Source organism: Etheostoma spectabile, chromosome 7 (genome assembly GCF_008692095.1).
Source record: "Etheostoma spectabile isolate EspeVRDwgs_2016 chromosome 7, UIUC_Espe_1.0, whole genome shotgun sequence".
NCBI lineage: Eukaryota > Metazoa > Chordata > Actinopteri > Perciformes > Percidae > Etheostoma > Etheostoma spectabile.
This window is the reverse complement of record NC_045739.1, coordinates 12,385,473-12,403,334: the sequence shown is the minus strand read 5'-3', so window position 1 is coordinate 12,403,334 and position 17,862 is coordinate 12,385,473. Positions and strand designations below refer to the sequence as shown.

The following is a 17,862-nucleotide window of genomic DNA, read 5'->3' as shown; positions in this document are numbered from 1 at the left end:
GCCAATCTAGTGCTGCCTTTCGTGTCTATTTGCGACACTACACATTCACACTTTTTCTTTAAAGTGTTACCCTTCAAGTCATTCTTTCTCTGTATTACACAACCTTTATACTTATTCCTTTTCCTCAAAAAAATCCATAAAACAGATAAAACACAAGTGTCATAAGCATTAAAAACTGATAAAACACATGAATAGACAGTTAAAAATAAAAACATTAAGACACATAAAACACAAGAATAAAAGTTACAGTGCAGCATAAGAAATTAAACATTAAAGAAATGAACAGTCATTTAAAGAAAGGCAACATCAAAAAGAAAGGTCTTCAGCCTTGATTTAAAAGAACTGAGAGTAGCAGCGGATCTGCAGGTTTCTGGGAGTTTATTCCAGATATGAGGAGCAGAGAAACTGAAAGCTGCTTCACCCTGTTTAGTTCTGACTCTGGGGACAGACAGTAGACCTGTCCCAGATGACCTGAGAGGTCTGGGGGGGTCATAGTGTAGTAGCAGATCAGAAATGTATTTTGGTCCTAAACCATTGAGTGATTTATAAACTAGCAAAAGTACTTTGAAATCAATTCTTTGAGACACAGGAAGCCAGTGTAAAGACTTCAGAACTGGAGTGATGTGATCCAGTCTCTTGGTCTTAGAAGGGATGATGGGTTTCTTTCCTTTATTGAGACATCAACACAAACCTTTCCTACACCTGACTGGAGGAACATATCACCTGCTGGGCTTTTAGATGCTGTCTTATATGGTGATGTTTATTTAGAAAAAACTGCATTTTACATGTTTATGAAAAATGTCAGTACTTTTTGACTATTCAGGAATATTTATAGAAACAATTAGCACAATTATGTTTTGAGTCTTTTACTTAAAATGAAAGGCCTGTTTAATTCCTATAATAACTCCCTTATCAGACTTGGAAATTAATTTAGTTTATTTTATTAGTATTTTAAAGATCTAAGCGCACAGCATGAAGCGCCTGGCGCTGGTGCATTTAGGACGTGTCCAAATCCACTTTGCTAGTTCGAAGGCAGAAAAAGGGCACATGGTTCAAAAGGATTGTACTTAGTGTCAACATTAATTAATAGGTGTGTTTTGGCCGTAACATGCAATAAACCAATCAGTGTGTCATCTCCTATTCTCTTTAACAGCCAATTACGTTTGTACCTTGGTGCATTGCTATTATGATGGCGGATTTGCACCGTCCTATTTTATATGTAATCGTTTGCATGTCTGTGTGCTGTTGCTCTTTCTTGTGTGTGTGTGTAACAAGCAGAGTGTGTGTGTACGCTGTGCATAAGCCTAGGCACATTTTACTAATGTGCTGTTTAAATAACAATGAAATGCTGCACTGTTGACTTTAGACCAGGTTTCTTTTGGTCAAACGCGATCACTTCCCGTTGCCTCAAGATAGCAAAACGCCAGAATTTACCTGAACACACCTCCCTATAAGACCAGCATGCCCATGGGCGCAAAGATGGATGCATGTGCATTTGCTATTTAAACAACGTAGACACTGGATGGGAAATTGACAACTGAGTCGGTCTTAAACTAGAAAAGACACTTGCATCGGGCTTTGCACTGCGCCGGGTGCAATATAGGGCTCTAGTAGTCAGTAAAATTACAGTCTGACCTGTTGGCTGCAGAGTGGTTCTAATGAAGCAGTTGATGTTATGTGCCTTGCTAAAGGACACTTCAGCCATTTATCTCGCCTGTCTGGGAATCAAACTAGCAACCTTCTGGCCACAGCAGCCCCACTTGATGGCTAATACTGAATAAGCAAGCCTAAATCGTACCTACATTTCCAAAAACCTTAGCTGCAAATGGTCAGTGTTGAAACCAAATAAGAATGTTTCCTTGATACCTCAGAAGTATGCAATGCTATTAGCTCTATGACAGCACAGTGGAATGATAAAACCACAAGAGACAGTGATTGATGCAGCTAGCTGAGGAAAAAATAACGACATGCTTATGGCCACTTCCCTTTGGGAGCCTCTAATGTGAAAAACACATGGCAGCTATGTTCCTATTAGTGGGGAAAAGGTGATAAACAACATGCAGAAACTTAGTAGTAATAATTATATTACTGTATGTTTATCTTTGATGTTTTCTTTGGCATATTTCTAAGCAATTGGGTAGATTGGATGGATAAATGACATTCCAAAGAAATATGACTCCCACCAGCTGTCGCAAATTAAACTGAGACTAGGCCTGATCAGGAAATGTTTTTAGTCTTTAGGGGGAAGTGGCATTTACATTAAAGTATTTTACTTTTATACCATGTTCCCGATGGTGACTGTCAAATTGAGGAAGCAACTACCAGTAAGCACATAAACCAAGAACTGGTTCCCACTATGAACACGCTACTTTTAAAATCTGCTTCCTTTGAAAGCACCAGTTGGCATAAGACACAACAGAAAACAAAACAACATCAATCTTACTTGTTTCAGTGGCAGCAACATGAACTCCTCTGTCTTGGACACCTCCACAAAGTGCTGCAGGACATACTTGTGGGCTGACTTGAGCAGGTCGCTGCAGGAGTGTGTATCAGCGAAGCCTCGGATGCCCAGGCAGTTGGAGGGGTCCAGCTGGCTGAGGAGGAACTTGCAACAGGCGTCCCGCACCCCGTTGAGCTGCAGCAGACTGGCTGCTGGGAGCAATGTCTAAAAAGAGTGCAATTACAGGTGAAAATACATTGAGTCTGTTTGCGCTTTGATGAATGGGGTCAAATTAAAAGTCTAATTTAACAATCTTGTCTATAAATCCAAAATAATTTACCCTACCTGCACATTGCCTTCCCCGACCACAATCTCTGCTGTGTAGGCATACTGGACCAGCTGCTCCAAAGCCTGACAGTCGATGTCATGAAGGGTGACATGGGTCTGCCGACTCTCCGACATCTCATCTGCATTGTCACACAGAACAAGAGCTATTACATTTTCCAATGAGTTATAACCAGTAAAACTCGGCTGATATATTGCCTCCCTGTTCAATCATGCTGACACATGGCAACACTGTCAAATGTCCATCTGTTGTTGTCCGTTTATTTAGTTGTTTTAATAAAATTGACAACAGACTGTCTGGTGACAAATTGTACCCACAAAAAGGTCTAGTGACAGGGAGGAAATGTGAGACTCGCACACACCTCATCTGACCACTTGTGCCCCAGACAGGAAGAAGGGGAAGGAAGCGATGATGCTGAAAGGATGAGGTGGCATTTACTGCAAATGCGGTGTTGTGTTATCAAACTCTGAGCAACAGAGCAAAATTACGCACATTTGGATGTCAGAGCCCTAAAGTGTCTGAGGCATGCAACATCCTGGGCTTTATGGATTTTAGGGATAAAAGCACTAAGGCACAAGTGGACTGAACTTACTTGTAAACATAGCGTGGAAGTAGGGGCTGCAGGATGCCAGCACCACTTTGTGCGCCTTGATTTCTTTGTTGGAGACATGGAGCACAATGTCACACAGCAGGCCGCGCTGTCGCATCCTGTTCATGGACACAAAGGAGTCGTGGTAGTGGCGCTTCGAGTTGTGCGAGATGCTGTGGCCATCTCGGTTAAGCAGCTGCATTCCCCCCTCCATCATGGTGCCTGATGTGGCGGTCACGGGCTCTTGCCTGGGCCGCACTCTGGGCAACTGAAATATGCAGGAAAACATTGTTATGCCACTTAATACCAATGTCATTAACTTGAATACTAACTAAAACTAAAAATGTCTTTTGTCATCAGAAACATTTTTCACCTGCGAGGAGTTCAGATCTGCTGAGAGGCAGGTGTTATGACAGGTGTCCTGAGCTATCTTTGTCCCCATTGCGTCTGTTATAGTATGCATCCTGACAGCTTTGAAAGGAGTATCAGTACAATTACAAAGTGTAGTAGCATGGCTAGCCTGATTATTTGAAATTTGGTGTCGAGACTGATTAAATCGCATTATGACAATAGAGTCAAAAGCTGGACATTGTACTTAAACTGGTATCAAATCCATGCTAGCTTCTCATCTATTGGACAGTCTTGGTTTGACTAATTGCAATGATTTCTGACTCACAAGCACCAGAATAAGCTGTGAACCCCCCCCCACACACACACACACAACTCATCCCAGTTGCAGGAGAGGAGAGGAGGAAGTAGCTCGAGTTAGCCTTTTCCTTTGTACACTCATCCGCCCTGCTCTCGGATGGAGAACACACTTCAAATTGTTGCATAACTATCGTCACGCAGCATCTTAGAAGATGTTATTATTGTTGAATATTTAGTTTGCACTAAGGTAAACTACTGGATGAGGTAAATTGGACTAGAACTAAATTAGAAACATCACAGGCCCAAAGCAGAGTTCAGCAAGATAATTTGTCCCTCAATACCTCTGATGGAGCGCTTCCACACATGTTAAAGATCGCCTTAAGTTCCTGCTAGGGATGCTTTACTTTTCCTTTTTCATTTGAAAGGCAATAGTCATGTTTGACAATAGCACAAGCTTATTATTAGAACAAATAGGTAGCCATCACAACATTTATAAGTTTGAAGTTCAAGAAATGCAAATCTCAAGGCTGAAACAGAACAACACATCAATTCTGTTAAAGTTGAGTTTCACATGTCTCTCCAGCCAAATAACCAATTCTCTGAGTATAAATGCTTCATAATTATGTTGTCATCTGTTCAGAGGCACTCTTTCAACAACATAGGCTACTGTGTATTGTCCCACTGAGGACCATCTCAAATGTCACCACAGCTGCCTGGCGAGTAGCTTCGGGTCCCATTTTCAAAAACACTATGGACTACACACTTACTGCTTTCTGCTCTCATGCCCAAGGGAGCAACGTGAGACAATGCAGGAAATTGAGACATGGATACACAAGAGGTTGAGTCATAAGTGTAAACACAATTGTCACAGTATAAACTAACAGAGTAAAGCACTTGTCTTGTTCATCCCAGGTTTGTTTCTTAAAATCTACTCTCCCTCTCTGGCTCAAAACCTTGGCTGACATCCACACAAAGACTATGGGGCCCCTTGACAAACATGCAAAATCTTGTTGGATAAATAAACGTTGTCATTTCTTTTGCACATAAGGATGTTTCTATTCATATATCAGCCTCCTTATTTGCTTTTAAGAAACCCCAACCCCCACTCCATCTATTTTGAATAACAGCTGCAGCAGCAATAGAGAATTAATGTGTCATTTCTTTACCGGTGATTGTGTTGCGGTAATCCTTGGACGCAGTCCTCCTCAACGTGATGGGAGATAAATCAACATGCAACTGTCGCAATCAGATTGGTTTAAAACTGGTACCAGTGTCTGGCTATCTGTCCATATTCTGACTCAAGCATCCGAAATATGGAGAAAGCCTCTGTTTCGTGCTGTATGCCGTTGACGTCAATGCAACAAAAAAACTGCATAAAAGCTGAGATCGGTTAGTTTAAGGTGGAGCTGGAACTGCGGGAGGTGAAAGCAGCAATGCTGATTAAATGTGATGCCGTGGGACGAAGGTTGCACGTGGGAAATGCCCAGGAAGTTATTTCTTTGAGCGCAAGTGTCAAACGTTTTGAATGGATGTTTGTTTATTATTTGACGTAGCACACACGACCTTATGCGCCCCCTTTTGTCTGGTAAGAGTCCGGAAGTGCGTTCGATAAATTAACCTAAGCGAGTACGAAAGGCGGGGTTTTACTTAGAAGCGCCATGATTGGTCAGAACTTGGATTCCCCCCCCCTCTCGGTTAGCCAGGTCAGTAAATCAAACACACAGCAAAAAGTCAGTGTTCCCAAATTAAGAAGATTCCAATATCCTTCTCCAGTTCTGAAGATAAAACAGACGTGGAGAATTGCATTTATCATTCTACTATTACAATAAAATAAAAGTCACGGCTGTTTAAGCCACAATATATTGCCTAAGTATGGGCTTACCAGCCTGGCTAACGTTAGCTCTGCCTTACTGAAGAAAGTAGGACGCTCACCACCAGTCGTCGTCGGTGTCGATATGACAGCAATACTGTCTTCCTGTTTGTAAGCTTGCCCAGCTTTGTGACTGTGTAACGCAACGGACTATACAATAAAAAGGAAACCTTTTTTCTGCAGGTCTTCAGCTGTTTGTATATCGTGAATGGAAATGATCAATTAATTCAAACCCTATGATTCAAACTCACGTGCAGCACCAAAATACTGCTTGTTCTTGTATGCACAGGTTTGACAGTAAAATATCGAGGTTGCTGTGCTCGCCGCCCGTTGTTATTATTATAGTTATTATTATTTTATTTTTTTTAGGTTCGATTGACAAGTGTTATTAATGTATATAAAAATCAAATCAAACAAGCCCCCTACATTGCTGGATTCAGAGAATTGTCCTTTTTGTCATTACATTTGTAAACTAGTTTACGGTTTTGCACCCATGAAACGTAAAACCGACCCTTTGGTTTTGCACCAGGGGATTGTGGGTATTGAGGTTTGAGGGTGTCACGTTTTGGATCCAGCATGGCAGCGAAACAGAAAAGGCATGTGCATTCTTTCTTCATATTATGTGCTTTATATTGCTTGTTTTATTGGCAAAAAAAGTGTTGTCTACCCAGTCGGTATATTTGTGGGGTTTCAGACGCTCGTTTGAACATTGTTTCATTGCGAAAGTGTCTCTAGCCTTCCATGCTGTTGACGCTAGCTTAATGTTAGTGGATTCTAGGGAACATTTAGCTTCAATAAACACTACCAACATGTTTAAACCTTTCTCTTTTGTTAAAAAATAGACCATTAATGAATGTTAATGGAGAACTGGCTAGTTAACTGACAAGCCGGCAGCTAAACAACACATCGCTTGCATTGACGCTGAAAACCGTAGCTAGCTAGACCCTTGATTCCCAGTCACGCGTATGCTAGTGCCAGGGGGTACGTGAAAAGATTGTGGACCAACTCAACTAATGGACCAACTAATTTGAACAAATAGAAATTAGGATTTAATTAAAATAATATATCAGCTGTAACACATGACAGCAGGATTTTAAACAGGTAGCTACATAAATGGTAGAAATGAATGGCTAAAAGCACTGACTAAATAGTTGAAATAGCTAGCTAGTTAGGTAAAAGTAATGGATTAACTGTTGAAACATTCAGCTTCACTCCCAACTAGCAGTAGTATAGTTGCTCACTGAACCAACTGTAACAGTTTAGTTGTTATAATAATTAGCAAGATCCGCTTTTATACAATATATGTGTATATAGTGTTATACATTTAGGACATTTATTGTGAATTGATAAGGGGGGACGTAAGATCATCTGACAGGGCTGTGGTAGTACCTTGGACCAAAAAGGTAGGGAACCACTGCTGTAGACACCCCTTCCCTTATTACATGTCGGCCAAGTTATTTCAACTATGGTCTTGTCTTTTTGTAGGAAATTAGAAGACCTCAGTGTGGAGGAGTTCCTGCTTTCAGGTTTTGACTCTGCAGGAGAAGGTGACTCTGAAGACTTTCAAAAACAGAATGGACTCCAAAAAAAGAACAAGAAGAAAGATCTGAAATCTGCAGCCTTGACTACGTGAGTCCTTTGCTATGAGTTAATTTACACATACTGTAGTATTGTTTTGGTGGTAATAACAATATGAAAACCTATCAAGGACAGACAAACAACTCTTTTGTGCTTTTATTCTCCATAGAGATGATGGGAAGAAAGGTAAGGCCACTGAGCACAAGGAGCAGCTGTCCAGGTTAAAGAACAAAGATCCAGAGTTCTACAAGTTTCTGCAAGCAAATGACCAGACGCTCCTAAACTTTGACGACACAGACACCTCTGAGGATGAGGATGAGAAAAAGTATCACAGATTGCCGTCCGCACTGGAGGTAGACTGGCTGCTTGTGTGTGAGTTCATGAATTTGCTTGTGAAAACAAATATCTTCATACTGTGGTGTTTTGCATGTAGGAGGCCGGCTCTGGTGGTGATGATGATGATGATGATGAAGATGATGACATGGGTCAGAAAGCTTCGATGAAATCCAAGAAGGCAGTGGAGACTGTCAAAGTCACTGACAAAATGATTGAAGACTGGAAAGCTGCTATGAAGAAAGAACCAACACCCCGTCTCTTCAGAGAAGTCACCCAGGCCTTTAAGGCTGCTGTGGCTACAACCAAGGGCGAAGGAGGAGCTCAGTGTCGATACAAAGTGGCTGACAGTTCAGGTAGAATAGCATGCTTGATATTTGTATGCAAACTGTAGCATTTCAATAGAAACATTACTGCATTATTACTTTAATGATACATTAAAATATATATATATATATATACGTATATATACTGGCCAAATATTAATCAGAATTTTAGACACAATTTGGTCATTCCGATAGGATAAACCTTTATTGATCCTTAGAGTGGAAATTAGCAGCGCAAAGACAGAGATAAGTACTATAAATAACGACAGAAGTGCATATAAATTAACTAAGAGGTGTGTATACAACTTGTAAGAGTAGAAGTTAAAAATAAATGAACTATACAAGAACAAATATCAAATTATTGAGGTTTGATACCCACCTAGTTTTGTATGTCCCACATAAAGCTTATAGCCTACTGCAATGTTGTTTATGTTGCTGTTGAAATGTAGTTCATAGCTGTGATTTTTCTCAAACGTTTCTCAATAGTGTTTTCAGTTGAAATTGGCATTGTGGGGGTGGGGGTCACAGTTTTGTTTTATTTTAATTAAATAAAAGCGCCTGCATATTAATAATAACAATCAAAGTATTGGCACTACTTATATGTGTACTGTACCATTCCTGTTTATTAAAGTATAATAGAAATATACCTTAGCAGTGAATATAATACAAAACATTCATAGTCATGACAAAAACGACCAGATATGGTGGCAAAAATAGTAGACATGTTTTTAACCTACAACCTCGACACTGCACTGTTCCACATATTTTTTACAAAATACACTGCTATATATTTAATTAATCTGAATGTATTTAGTGGAGAGACTTGTACTGATTGATACAATTCAACATGTTACATTCCACAAATATGCATAATTATCTCTTTGCCTGTACTGTCTGCAGTGTTCAACGCCTTGGTCCTGTTCTGTATCAGAGATATTTATGTGGCCCTGCAGAGGATGCTCAACCTGAAGCCAGATAAAGACCAGAAAAAGTATGAAGTGGATGTCACATCTTCTGAAGTCACCAGCTGTTAGTCTTAATGTATACTGTGGAAAGATGGTACACTCCTCCTCATTCTTGTTTCCTCTGTTTTGTTTTCAGGCTAGTGCTCCCATCATCTAGTCCAAAGTGGCAGAAGAATCAGATTGACGTCAAGATGTATCTCAGTGGAGTAGTACAGGTTTGTTTTCCTGTTGGCTTCAAATGTCCTCCTCCTGCGTCTGTCTGCTCTTTTCTCCCTTTGAGTTCTGCCTCTCGTATTCTTGTGAGGTTGACAGGACGAGATACAGTAGATAAAGTGCAGAGAAACGTGTTTTTTCTTTGACACAGAAATATTTTATAACAAAGCACTACATGCCATATTTTCGTTTTCTTTTCCTTCTGTATCCTAAAACACATTCCTGTATTAAACTCTGTTCTCTTTGTCTCACTATTTTCCTGTAGCTTTTGTCCTGTCTGACGGAGTCTACAGTCATCAGCGCTGTCCTACGGCACGCCAACCAGCTCGCACCTTATTACCTTTGTCTACCCAAACAGTGTCGTCACCTAGTTAAGGTAAGGCATAAATTACCATAAGAGGGCATGGAATGTCATCCTTAATTGAACCCTGCAAAATAGTTTTAATCTTGTACTCATGTGCAATCTCATGTCTTTGCGTGCAGCAACTGATGAAGCAATGGAGTACAGGTGAGGAGACTAGTCGGGTTCTCGCCTTCCTGGCACTCAACAAAATCTGCAGACACAAGCAGGAAACATATCTTAACCCTATTCTCAAGGTGAGCTAAATGCAGAGTAATACAGGAATAGAAGGGTATACAGCAAACTTGGATGTAATGCGGACTAAGATTTGCTAAGAATAGTTTCCTTAAATACAAAATAAGTTACTTTTATTTGTAATCGGATGTTAATTCCAAATGCTTAAAACCACACCTAGCTTGTATAACCAATTCCTATTTCAATCCGTCCTGCTAATGTTGTCTTTCTCATTGCAGCAAATGTACATTTCCTACGTACAAAACTGTAAGTTCACATCTCCCAATGTGCTGCCCATGATCAACTTCATGCAGCGAACTCTGACAGAGATGTACTCCCTGGATACACAAGCCACTTACCAGCACGGCTTCATCTACATCCGACAGCTGGCCATCCACCTCAGGAATGCCATGACTATGAAGAAAAAGGTTGGTTTTCGACTGTGTATTGCCATGTTTCCACTGTATGAAACGGCTCTGATAGACTTGTCTCACTTTTTTAGTTATGAAAGTTGAATTTAAGAAAAAATAAATAATTTTAGTATTGTGATGTTTTTCAAATTCTTTTTCCCATGTCACTCTTTTTTTTAAGTGTCAGTTTTTTACAGTTTCAATTGTAATTTCTCTCACTGTTGAGGGGTTTGAGGGGAAGGGGCTAGGAGAGCGTGATTTACAGGAAATCTAAAGAAAACATCTCCTAGACCCACTGTCCGCTGCTCTAAAGCATGGCATCACCACACAGCTAGCCTACGGTAATGTCTTCCATGAGTTCACCTGAAAATATCAGACAGCAAGTGTGTTATGTTAAATCTGATTCTCTCTGCTGTTATTTTTTTCAGATAGAACTAAAGTTAACAAAAGGAGAATTCCAGACAATTTTTATGTTAATCTTGATCGCTATAATAAATATGTGAGTACTTTAGATTGAAAAAACCCCCGACCTGAATCGGTGCAGGCAACACTGAGTATCTGCAGCTACCCGTACAAGTTTCCACTGAGCTAAAACAGCAGTTAAGGGGGCAAGTTTTAGAGTGCCTTTGTGCCTCTTGACACACAAGGGAATCAATGTCTGTACAACATGAACAGGGCGGTTACGTAACATCAAGATGCGTTTCCTGTCTTGTTCTTGCTTGGAGGTAGCTTGCTTGCCTGGTTAGCTGCTAGAGTTAGCTGTTAGCTGCTATTGATAAGTGCTACCCACCAGCAAGATCGAGACAGGGTAGGTGAATTAACAATGTCTGACTTGAAAACGCATCTTGATGTTACGTAAGGGCCCTGTTCATGTTGTGCAGATATATTAATTCCATTGTTTGTCTGTTAAGAGGCACAAAGGCACTCTAAAACTTGCCCCCTTAACTGCCGTTTTAGCGCAGTGGAAGCTTGTACATGTAGCTGCAGCTACTCAGTGTTTCCTTCACCGATTCAGGTTGAGGTTTTTTCAATCAAAAGTACTCACATATTTATAGCAATCAAGATTAACATAAAATTGGCCGTAATTCTTCTTTTAACTAGACCTTTCAGAAGTCCGCAGTAACGATAGGCTCTTTGTGGAAAAACAACTGCAGAGAGGGGACTTCCAGACTTACTGGTGGTTTTGGAGTTCCAGGTGAACTCATGAAAGCCGTTACTATAGATATACGTTAAAATCCAGAGACTACTGCAGTTAAGCAGCCGTGGACGGAGAGGAGGCAGCCGCGAGGCTATTCACTGACAGGCCTGAATGTGTTTGAGAGAGGGACAAGGAGGGGCTGAGCGAATCAATAAGCTATGTGCAGCTCTACATAAAATAAGATATTATCCATTTTAAATATTTATATAGTTATAGCTCCACCTTGTAGTATCAGCTCAGGTTGCTTGGAACCTTGACCGAGGTGGCACCATAAAACAAACCAGACACCATCCACAACTTTTGCCAATGGGAACCCAAAAAAGTTTAGTCGAGCCATGCAATGGAAAACTGGCATATATGCTCAGGGAGATGGTCTGCTTTTGTAAAAGTTTTAAAGAGACAGACAAAGTCGTATTTGAAATCGTCTCCTAAATGACAGGGATACATGTTGGATACATGTGCCTGATGTTTTTTAATTTATTTGCTTGTTATTCTCCAAAAAAAGAACACATAATTGAATGGACACTCAGAGTTCAGTTCTTATGGAGGTTCACAGCCTTTTTAAGCACCAATAATGTGACACTGACGGACCTTGTGTGTGTTTTGTAGGAAACGTACCAGTCGGTGTATAACTGGCAGTATATCCACTGTCTGTATCTCTGGTGTCGGGTTCTCAGCTCCCTGCACCCCAGTGATGTGCTCCAGCCTCTCATATATCCACTCTGCCAAGTCATAATTGGCACCATTAAGTGAGTATATTTATATGCATTTTTATTATTTAAAGGTACTTTTATTACTCTTGAGCAAATAATCCATTATAGATGGCGGTAAAGCGCTGCAGTGTTTCAGTAAAAAAAATTATAAATTAGCCTAGCGACTAGCAGACTTTTCCTCTGCTCATAGCTTAGTCCAAGCAAAAAAAAACACGGCTGAATGACAGCCTGCATGCACGTTTTTTAAGCCTATCGTTGTTAAAAGAGAGCAGCTAATATTGATAGCAACAGCAACAAGTTGGCTGACTGCAGAGTCATCACTGCACCGTTCTTTCTGCTCCGTACTGTGTGTGAGCAAAGCCTTGGCCTTGACAGGAGAGAAACCAGTAAAGACTTTCACACTAACGGACCTATTTTAACAATCTAAGCGCACGGCATGAAGAGCCTGGCGCTGGTGCGTTTAGGGCCTGTCCAAATCCACTTTTGCTAGTTTGATGCCAGAAAAAAAGGTTTGTGCGCCAGGCGCATGGTTCAAAAAGGTTGTACTTAGTGCCGACATCAATTCATAGGTGTGTTTCGGCAATAAACATGCAATGCAAACATGCAATAAACCAATCGGTGTGTCATCTCCCATTCCCTTTAAAAGCCAGGCGTGTTTGTACCTTGGCGCATTGCTATTATAATGGCGGATGTGCACCTTCATATTTTATATGTAATTTTTTTTTTGTGTGTGCTGCTATGCTTCCGTGTGTGTGTAACAAGTATCATGTGCGTGCTGTGCATAAGCCTAGGTGCATTTCCCTAATGCGCTGTAAAAATAACAATGAAATGCTCCGCTGTTGACTTTAGACCAGTTTTTTGTTAAGTCAATGACCCAGTCACTGAGTAGCTGCAGCTATGTGTACAAGCTTCCACTGAGCTAAAACAACAGTTATCTGGGCAATTTCTAGATTGCCTTTGTGCCTCTTAACAGACACAAAATGCAATTAATGTCTGTACAACATGAACAGGGCCCTTAATTGACAACAAGATGCGTTTTCAACTCGGACATTCTTTTAGTTCACCTACCCTGTCTCGATCTTGCTGGTGGGTAGCTTGCCCGGTTAGCTGCTAGCTGCTAGCTCCCGTCAGTGAAATGTGTTCAGCCAGGCTTTTGTGAAAATCATAACGCAGCAGTTCTGTCTGTATTTGTAGCTCATCCATTTTGTGTGTGATCGATCGGGTGTTGGTGAGTAGGAGGCTTGGCAGTGTATTTTATGTAAGACAAGGGTAGTAAATCTTTACATTTGAAAAGCTGAAACAATCACATTTTGGGCATTTCTGCTTAAAAACATAAAATGACAATTCCTTATGAAAATAGTACTATTTTTATGCCAGTCATCTACTCCAATTAGCTGCTCTTTTCAGCTCTAAAGAAAATACCAGCGTTTGCGTAATTAGAAAATAAACCCTATTGAGAAATATGGTAAGTATAGTCCATATGTCATAGCCTCAATGTCATAGAAAAAAAGAGTGATCATGTAGGGCTGCACAATTAATCAAATTTTAATCAAGATCACGATGTATTTGCTTCCCACGAGCAAATTTGCGTAATTGAGTGATATTTTAAATACGTCATTCTGTTCATAGAGCACATAGAACGTTTTTTTTTTTTTTGCAAAGCCCATCTACCGCTCCGTAAACCACTGTCTGATTATGTACCAGTCAGTTGTTCCCTGCACCGCGCAGCTTAGTTTCTAGATGTAGACCGTCACAGAGGACAGAGTAATGTGAGGAAAATTCAGATAGAAGTCGGTTATACGTTGGTCACAAGGTTTACCAGTTTACAAGTAAACGCAACATTTTGTCCCGTCTGTTTTTCAGACAACAGCAGTGACCAGTGCTAGTTGGTGCTAGTTAGTGTCTGTTGGCTTACGGGGCTCTAGGGTGCAACTTTTGTCCTTGCATTTGTTGCCTCTCCACAAACTAAGCAATGTTGTGATATCAATATGGTTTAATTTTGCGTTACATGACCCATTTCTTCTGTAAAGCCGTGCCTATGTTAGTATCTCTTCTCTACTCTCTCTCCGTTGTCTCTCCGCGCAGCCCCGCCCCCATTCACTCATACATTGCTCCCAGCAACACGGGAAGGCACAGCGGCGGCCCACACTTCTGACAAATGGCCACACTTTTTAATTGTTAATAACACAGCTGTATATTGTTTGGCATGACGGGCAAACCTGTATTTGTACCAGTGTTTCTGCTGGTAACCCAGCAATTGTGGCCGCCACGGCGAAAAACACAGAAGAAGTTATTGAATGCAACAACTTTCAGTCCGTTGAGTAACAGTGTGTGAGATGGAGCCTGCTGGACCTGGGCGAGAGATGTGACCCATAGCCAGAATATCATAGTTCATAAAAATGCAGCGCAGTGACGATACAGACATTTCATATGTACACGACGTGTGAAACTCTGCTGACCCAGCCGCCACTCTGACTTCGTCCATCGCGCTCCCTCTCTCTCCCTTGCTCTTTTAATCAGTTATTGTTGAAAACAAGTGAAAGAGCTTTCTCAGAGATACATTTTTTTATTTAAAAAAAAAAAATTATCCTAGGCTATTTATTTCAGATCATTTTCATTTACATGTGTTGCTGCTGTATATATTTACAACATACAACTTCAACATAAGAGGAATGTAGCACAATATAGATGTGAAAGCAGTTATAAATAGACTGTGACAATAAAATTTGTTGTGGTCAAAATCATCAAATCGTGATCTCAATTTTGATTAAAATAATCGTGGTTATCATTTTGGCCATAATCGTGCAGGCCTATGATCATGTTTTAATTATCTGTAAAAGAATCATTTTTTAAGATTATTGTTCAACTTTACCCTAGTCCAGTACATATCTTTGTCACTACTCTCTAATAACTTAATTGCTAAAAATGTGAGTTTTTGCTTATTTAAAAAAATATATATATTTTGGTCAAAGCATAATGTAGTTACCTGTTGTTGTTTTTTAAATTAACAAATAATAATAGCAGTGTCATTCCCAAAAGTCTAATGTCTTGTCTTTTGTTGCCTCCTTAAATTGTGGCAGGTAAACTTCAGCTGTGTCATTAAATTAGCTTTATATATAGTATAACCTTATATTACCTAATTTTGTGTGAAACTACCATGTTGCTGTACATTTTGCCAACAGCAGATGGAGACATTGACTACTCTTTTCTCTCTATGTACAGACTAGTGCCCACATCAAGATACTACCCTCTGAGGATGCACTGTTGCAGAGCCCTCACCCTGTTGTCCAGCAGCACCAACACATTTGTTCCGGTGTTGCCATTCCTCTTGGAGGTAAGACTTCATGTCCTCTCCAATAACAAGCAGTCACTGTGCACAAATGTGGATCTGACGGGTTCAATGCAGCTTGTGTCACATTTCCAGCAGTTTAAATTGTTTCTCTCACTAATAAACTTAACCGAAGGACCTTAGGTTTAAAATTATGCAGAATAAACAACAGTCAGTTGATTTTCTTTGTCACAAATGGAAACAGTAAAAACGTAGATGTGATGAAATGTTCCGTCGGTGGTTTGCTGTGGAACACATCAGTAGCGTATGAAATGCATTTTGGTCTCAACGGCCACAAAGGAAGGAGCTCAGGAGGAAACACATCTCTCCCTCTCTCTCTCTCTCTCTCTCTTGTGTGTGTGGTGTTGTGTGTTGTGTGTGTGTGTGGTGTGTGGTGTGTGTGTGTGTTGTGTGGTGTGGTGTGTGGTTGTTGTGTGTGTTGTGTGTGTGGTGTGTTGTGTTTGTGTGTTGTGTGTGTGTGTGTGTGGTGTGTGGTGTGTGTGTTCTCTCTCTCTTTTATCAGACAAATCACAAGCCGCCAACTGCCATTTTCTCTGGGTCAGGTGTTCAGCACATGACTGGGGGTTTGTGTGCAAATGTGGGCAAGTGTTTATGCATGCTGGCGGGTGATGTGCCAGAGGGAGTGGTGTGCTGGCAACAGCAACTAGTTGACCCGCTGGGATTGGTCAATGCATGCCTTTTGTATGTATGTTTGTTTGTAAGAATGTGTGCGCAGCAGTTTGACCAAAGCGATAAAGGGCTTGGTTGTGGTTTATACTCTGGCCCTAACACGCTGTGCAGACCACATCCTCTGCTTATGGCCCACTCTCCACCTCTTTTTCCCCGTACACTCTCAGAACCCCCTCCCCTAACCCCCCCAGCAAACCGTGTTTATTTGTGACGCACAATATTTCCTGTGGTTTTTTTTTCCTTTACTGTTCACTTTGTTAAAAGCACTGGTAAAGGCAGGCTGAGGTAGGCTGCTACTGTTTTAATTAGAGCAGCAGAAGCAGCCCCTTCCTCCTGTGTGTCTGTGCCTGTGTGTGTTCTCGCATCTCCAAGGGGGTGTATGATTTGGAGCTTCCTGCTTCACCGGCTGTGCGTTGCATATGAGTGTGCGTGTATACGTATGTGTGTTTGTATGTGCATGCTTCAGGGTTGGCCCATGCCTTCCCACTTCCCTGGCTCCCCCGCAGACCGCCACCACATCCTATGTTTGTACAGACGGCACCGGCCAGGAGCGTAGCTTCACACACTGAGCACAGTAACGACCACACATACACGCACGCACGCACGCACGCACGCACGCACGCACGCACGCACGCACGCACACACACACACACACACACACACACACACACAAATGTACAAAGATACAGGGATTCAAAAATAGCTTGACACAAATACAAGACAGAAATTCACTAGCGCATTGTGGGCAGATGTGAAAGCTAAAGTTTGTGGACAAATAGCCCACACTACACTATGTATTTTCACACACTAAGATAGAAATGTGTCATCTCAGTTACATTTGCAAAATGTAAAATTAACTGTGTAGGATGATAACTGTCATCATTGAATGACACTATCAACATATAGCTGATGTTATATTACTTTATATATTTGTATATTAACATACACTGTACCTGTGGTTGTTCATTTGAGTTACTTGTGTTGAACTTGTGAAAAGTGAGGTTTCCAGGGAAGAAGACAATTGTACATGTTTTAAATGTCTACAATAGCAAACTACAGACATAGAGCAGTATAAACTTAATAGTCTATATGGACAACGTTTTTATTCACAGGATTGTTGCGGTGCCGCCGGATGTCCCACATTTTCGATCCAATGTCCCTCACCTTCTGCTTTCTTTGTGTTGGCATTCCAAATTCTGGTCAATTCAGGAAACATCCTCTGAGCATGAACCGACCAAATTAAATTTATTTGTTATTTTTTAGTAAAATTCTCATCCCACACTAAACTGCCATTTTAATTCCAGAACTCGCCTCCCTACGTGCACATGCTCCACCAAAACAATTTTCTTCCCAAGGCTATTTTGCAGAGGCACCATACTTGCGTGCGTTAGTTTTAATTTTTATTAAGAGCTGTATATTTTGTTAAGCCTGAGAGGAAAACTTGTATTTTCACCAGTGTTTCCGCTGGTAACGTTCTGTTGTGGTGGACGGTGATAAACCTGAAAGAACAGTAGCCTATTACTGGATACAACTAACTTCAGTGCTATGAGTAACGGCGTGTGAGAAGGCGCCTGCTGGACCCGGGCGAGAGTTGTGACCCATGGCCACAGTAGTAGCAGTAGTAGCAGTAGTAGTAGTAGT

General features: G+C 41.0%; 2 protein-coding genes and 1 long non-coding RNA gene across 9 annotated transcripts in view; 2 read left to right on the top strand and 1 right to left on the bottom strand.

Moving 5' to 3' along the window:
* The window catches only part of LOC116693248 (uncharacterized), a 21,390-nt gene extending 20,360 nt beyond the window's left edge, over positions 1-1,030 (top strand). The window contains exon 3 of the long non-coding RNA XR_004332877.1: positions 948-1,030. This is a non-coding gene — a long non-coding RNA (uncharacterized LOC116693248). The remainder of the gene's footprint in view (positions 1-947) is intronic.
* The window catches only part of klhl17 (kelch-like family member 17), a 14,627-nt gene extending 8,425 nt beyond the window's left edge, over positions 1-6,202 (bottom strand). The window contains exons 1-5 of one of the 7 annotated variants that reach the window (XM_032522097.1): positions 5,956-6,195; positions 3,749-3,839; positions 3,379-3,643; positions 2,786-2,931; positions 2,444-2,665 (exon numbers count right to left, since the gene is read on the bottom strand). In XM_032522097.1, the coding sequence (XP_032377988.1) occupies positions 2,444-2,665; positions 2,786-2,931; positions 3,379-3,643; positions 3,749-3,838 (723 nt within the window). In that variant the 5' untranslated portion in view covers position 3,839; positions 5,956-6,195. Of the gene's footprint in view, positions 1-2,443; positions 2,666-2,785; positions 2,932-3,378; positions 3,644-3,748; positions 3,840-5,189; positions 5,736-5,955 lie in introns of those variants that run through there. The other 6 variants (XM_032522096.1, XM_032522099.1, XM_032522098.1 and 3 more) reach the window with 6 other exon arrangements.
* A 102-nt stretch (positions 6,203-6,304) lies between these two features.
* noc2l (NOC2-like nucleolar associated transcriptional repressor) overlaps positions 6,305-17,862 on the top strand; it is a 22,934-nt gene continuing 11,376 nt past the window's right edge. The window contains exons 1-11 of the mRNA XM_032522093.1: positions 6,305-6,489; positions 7,379-7,522; positions 7,641-7,824; positions 7,905-8,160; positions 9,031-9,121; positions 9,232-9,310; positions 9,574-9,684; positions 9,792-9,905; positions 10,122-10,310; positions 12,100-12,239; positions 15,426-15,537. Of these exons, the coding sequence (XP_032377984.1) occupies positions 6,470-6,489; positions 7,379-7,522; positions 7,641-7,824; positions 7,905-8,160; positions 9,031-9,121; positions 9,232-9,310; positions 9,574-9,684; positions 9,792-9,905; positions 10,122-10,310; positions 12,100-12,239; positions 15,426-15,537 (1,440 nt within the window). The 5' untranslated portion in view covers positions 6,305-6,469. The remainder of the gene's footprint in view (positions 6,490-7,378; positions 7,523-7,640; positions 7,825-7,904; positions 8,161-9,030; positions 9,122-9,231; positions 9,311-9,573; positions 9,685-9,791; positions 9,906-10,121; positions 10,311-12,099; positions 12,240-15,425; positions 15,538-17,862) is intronic.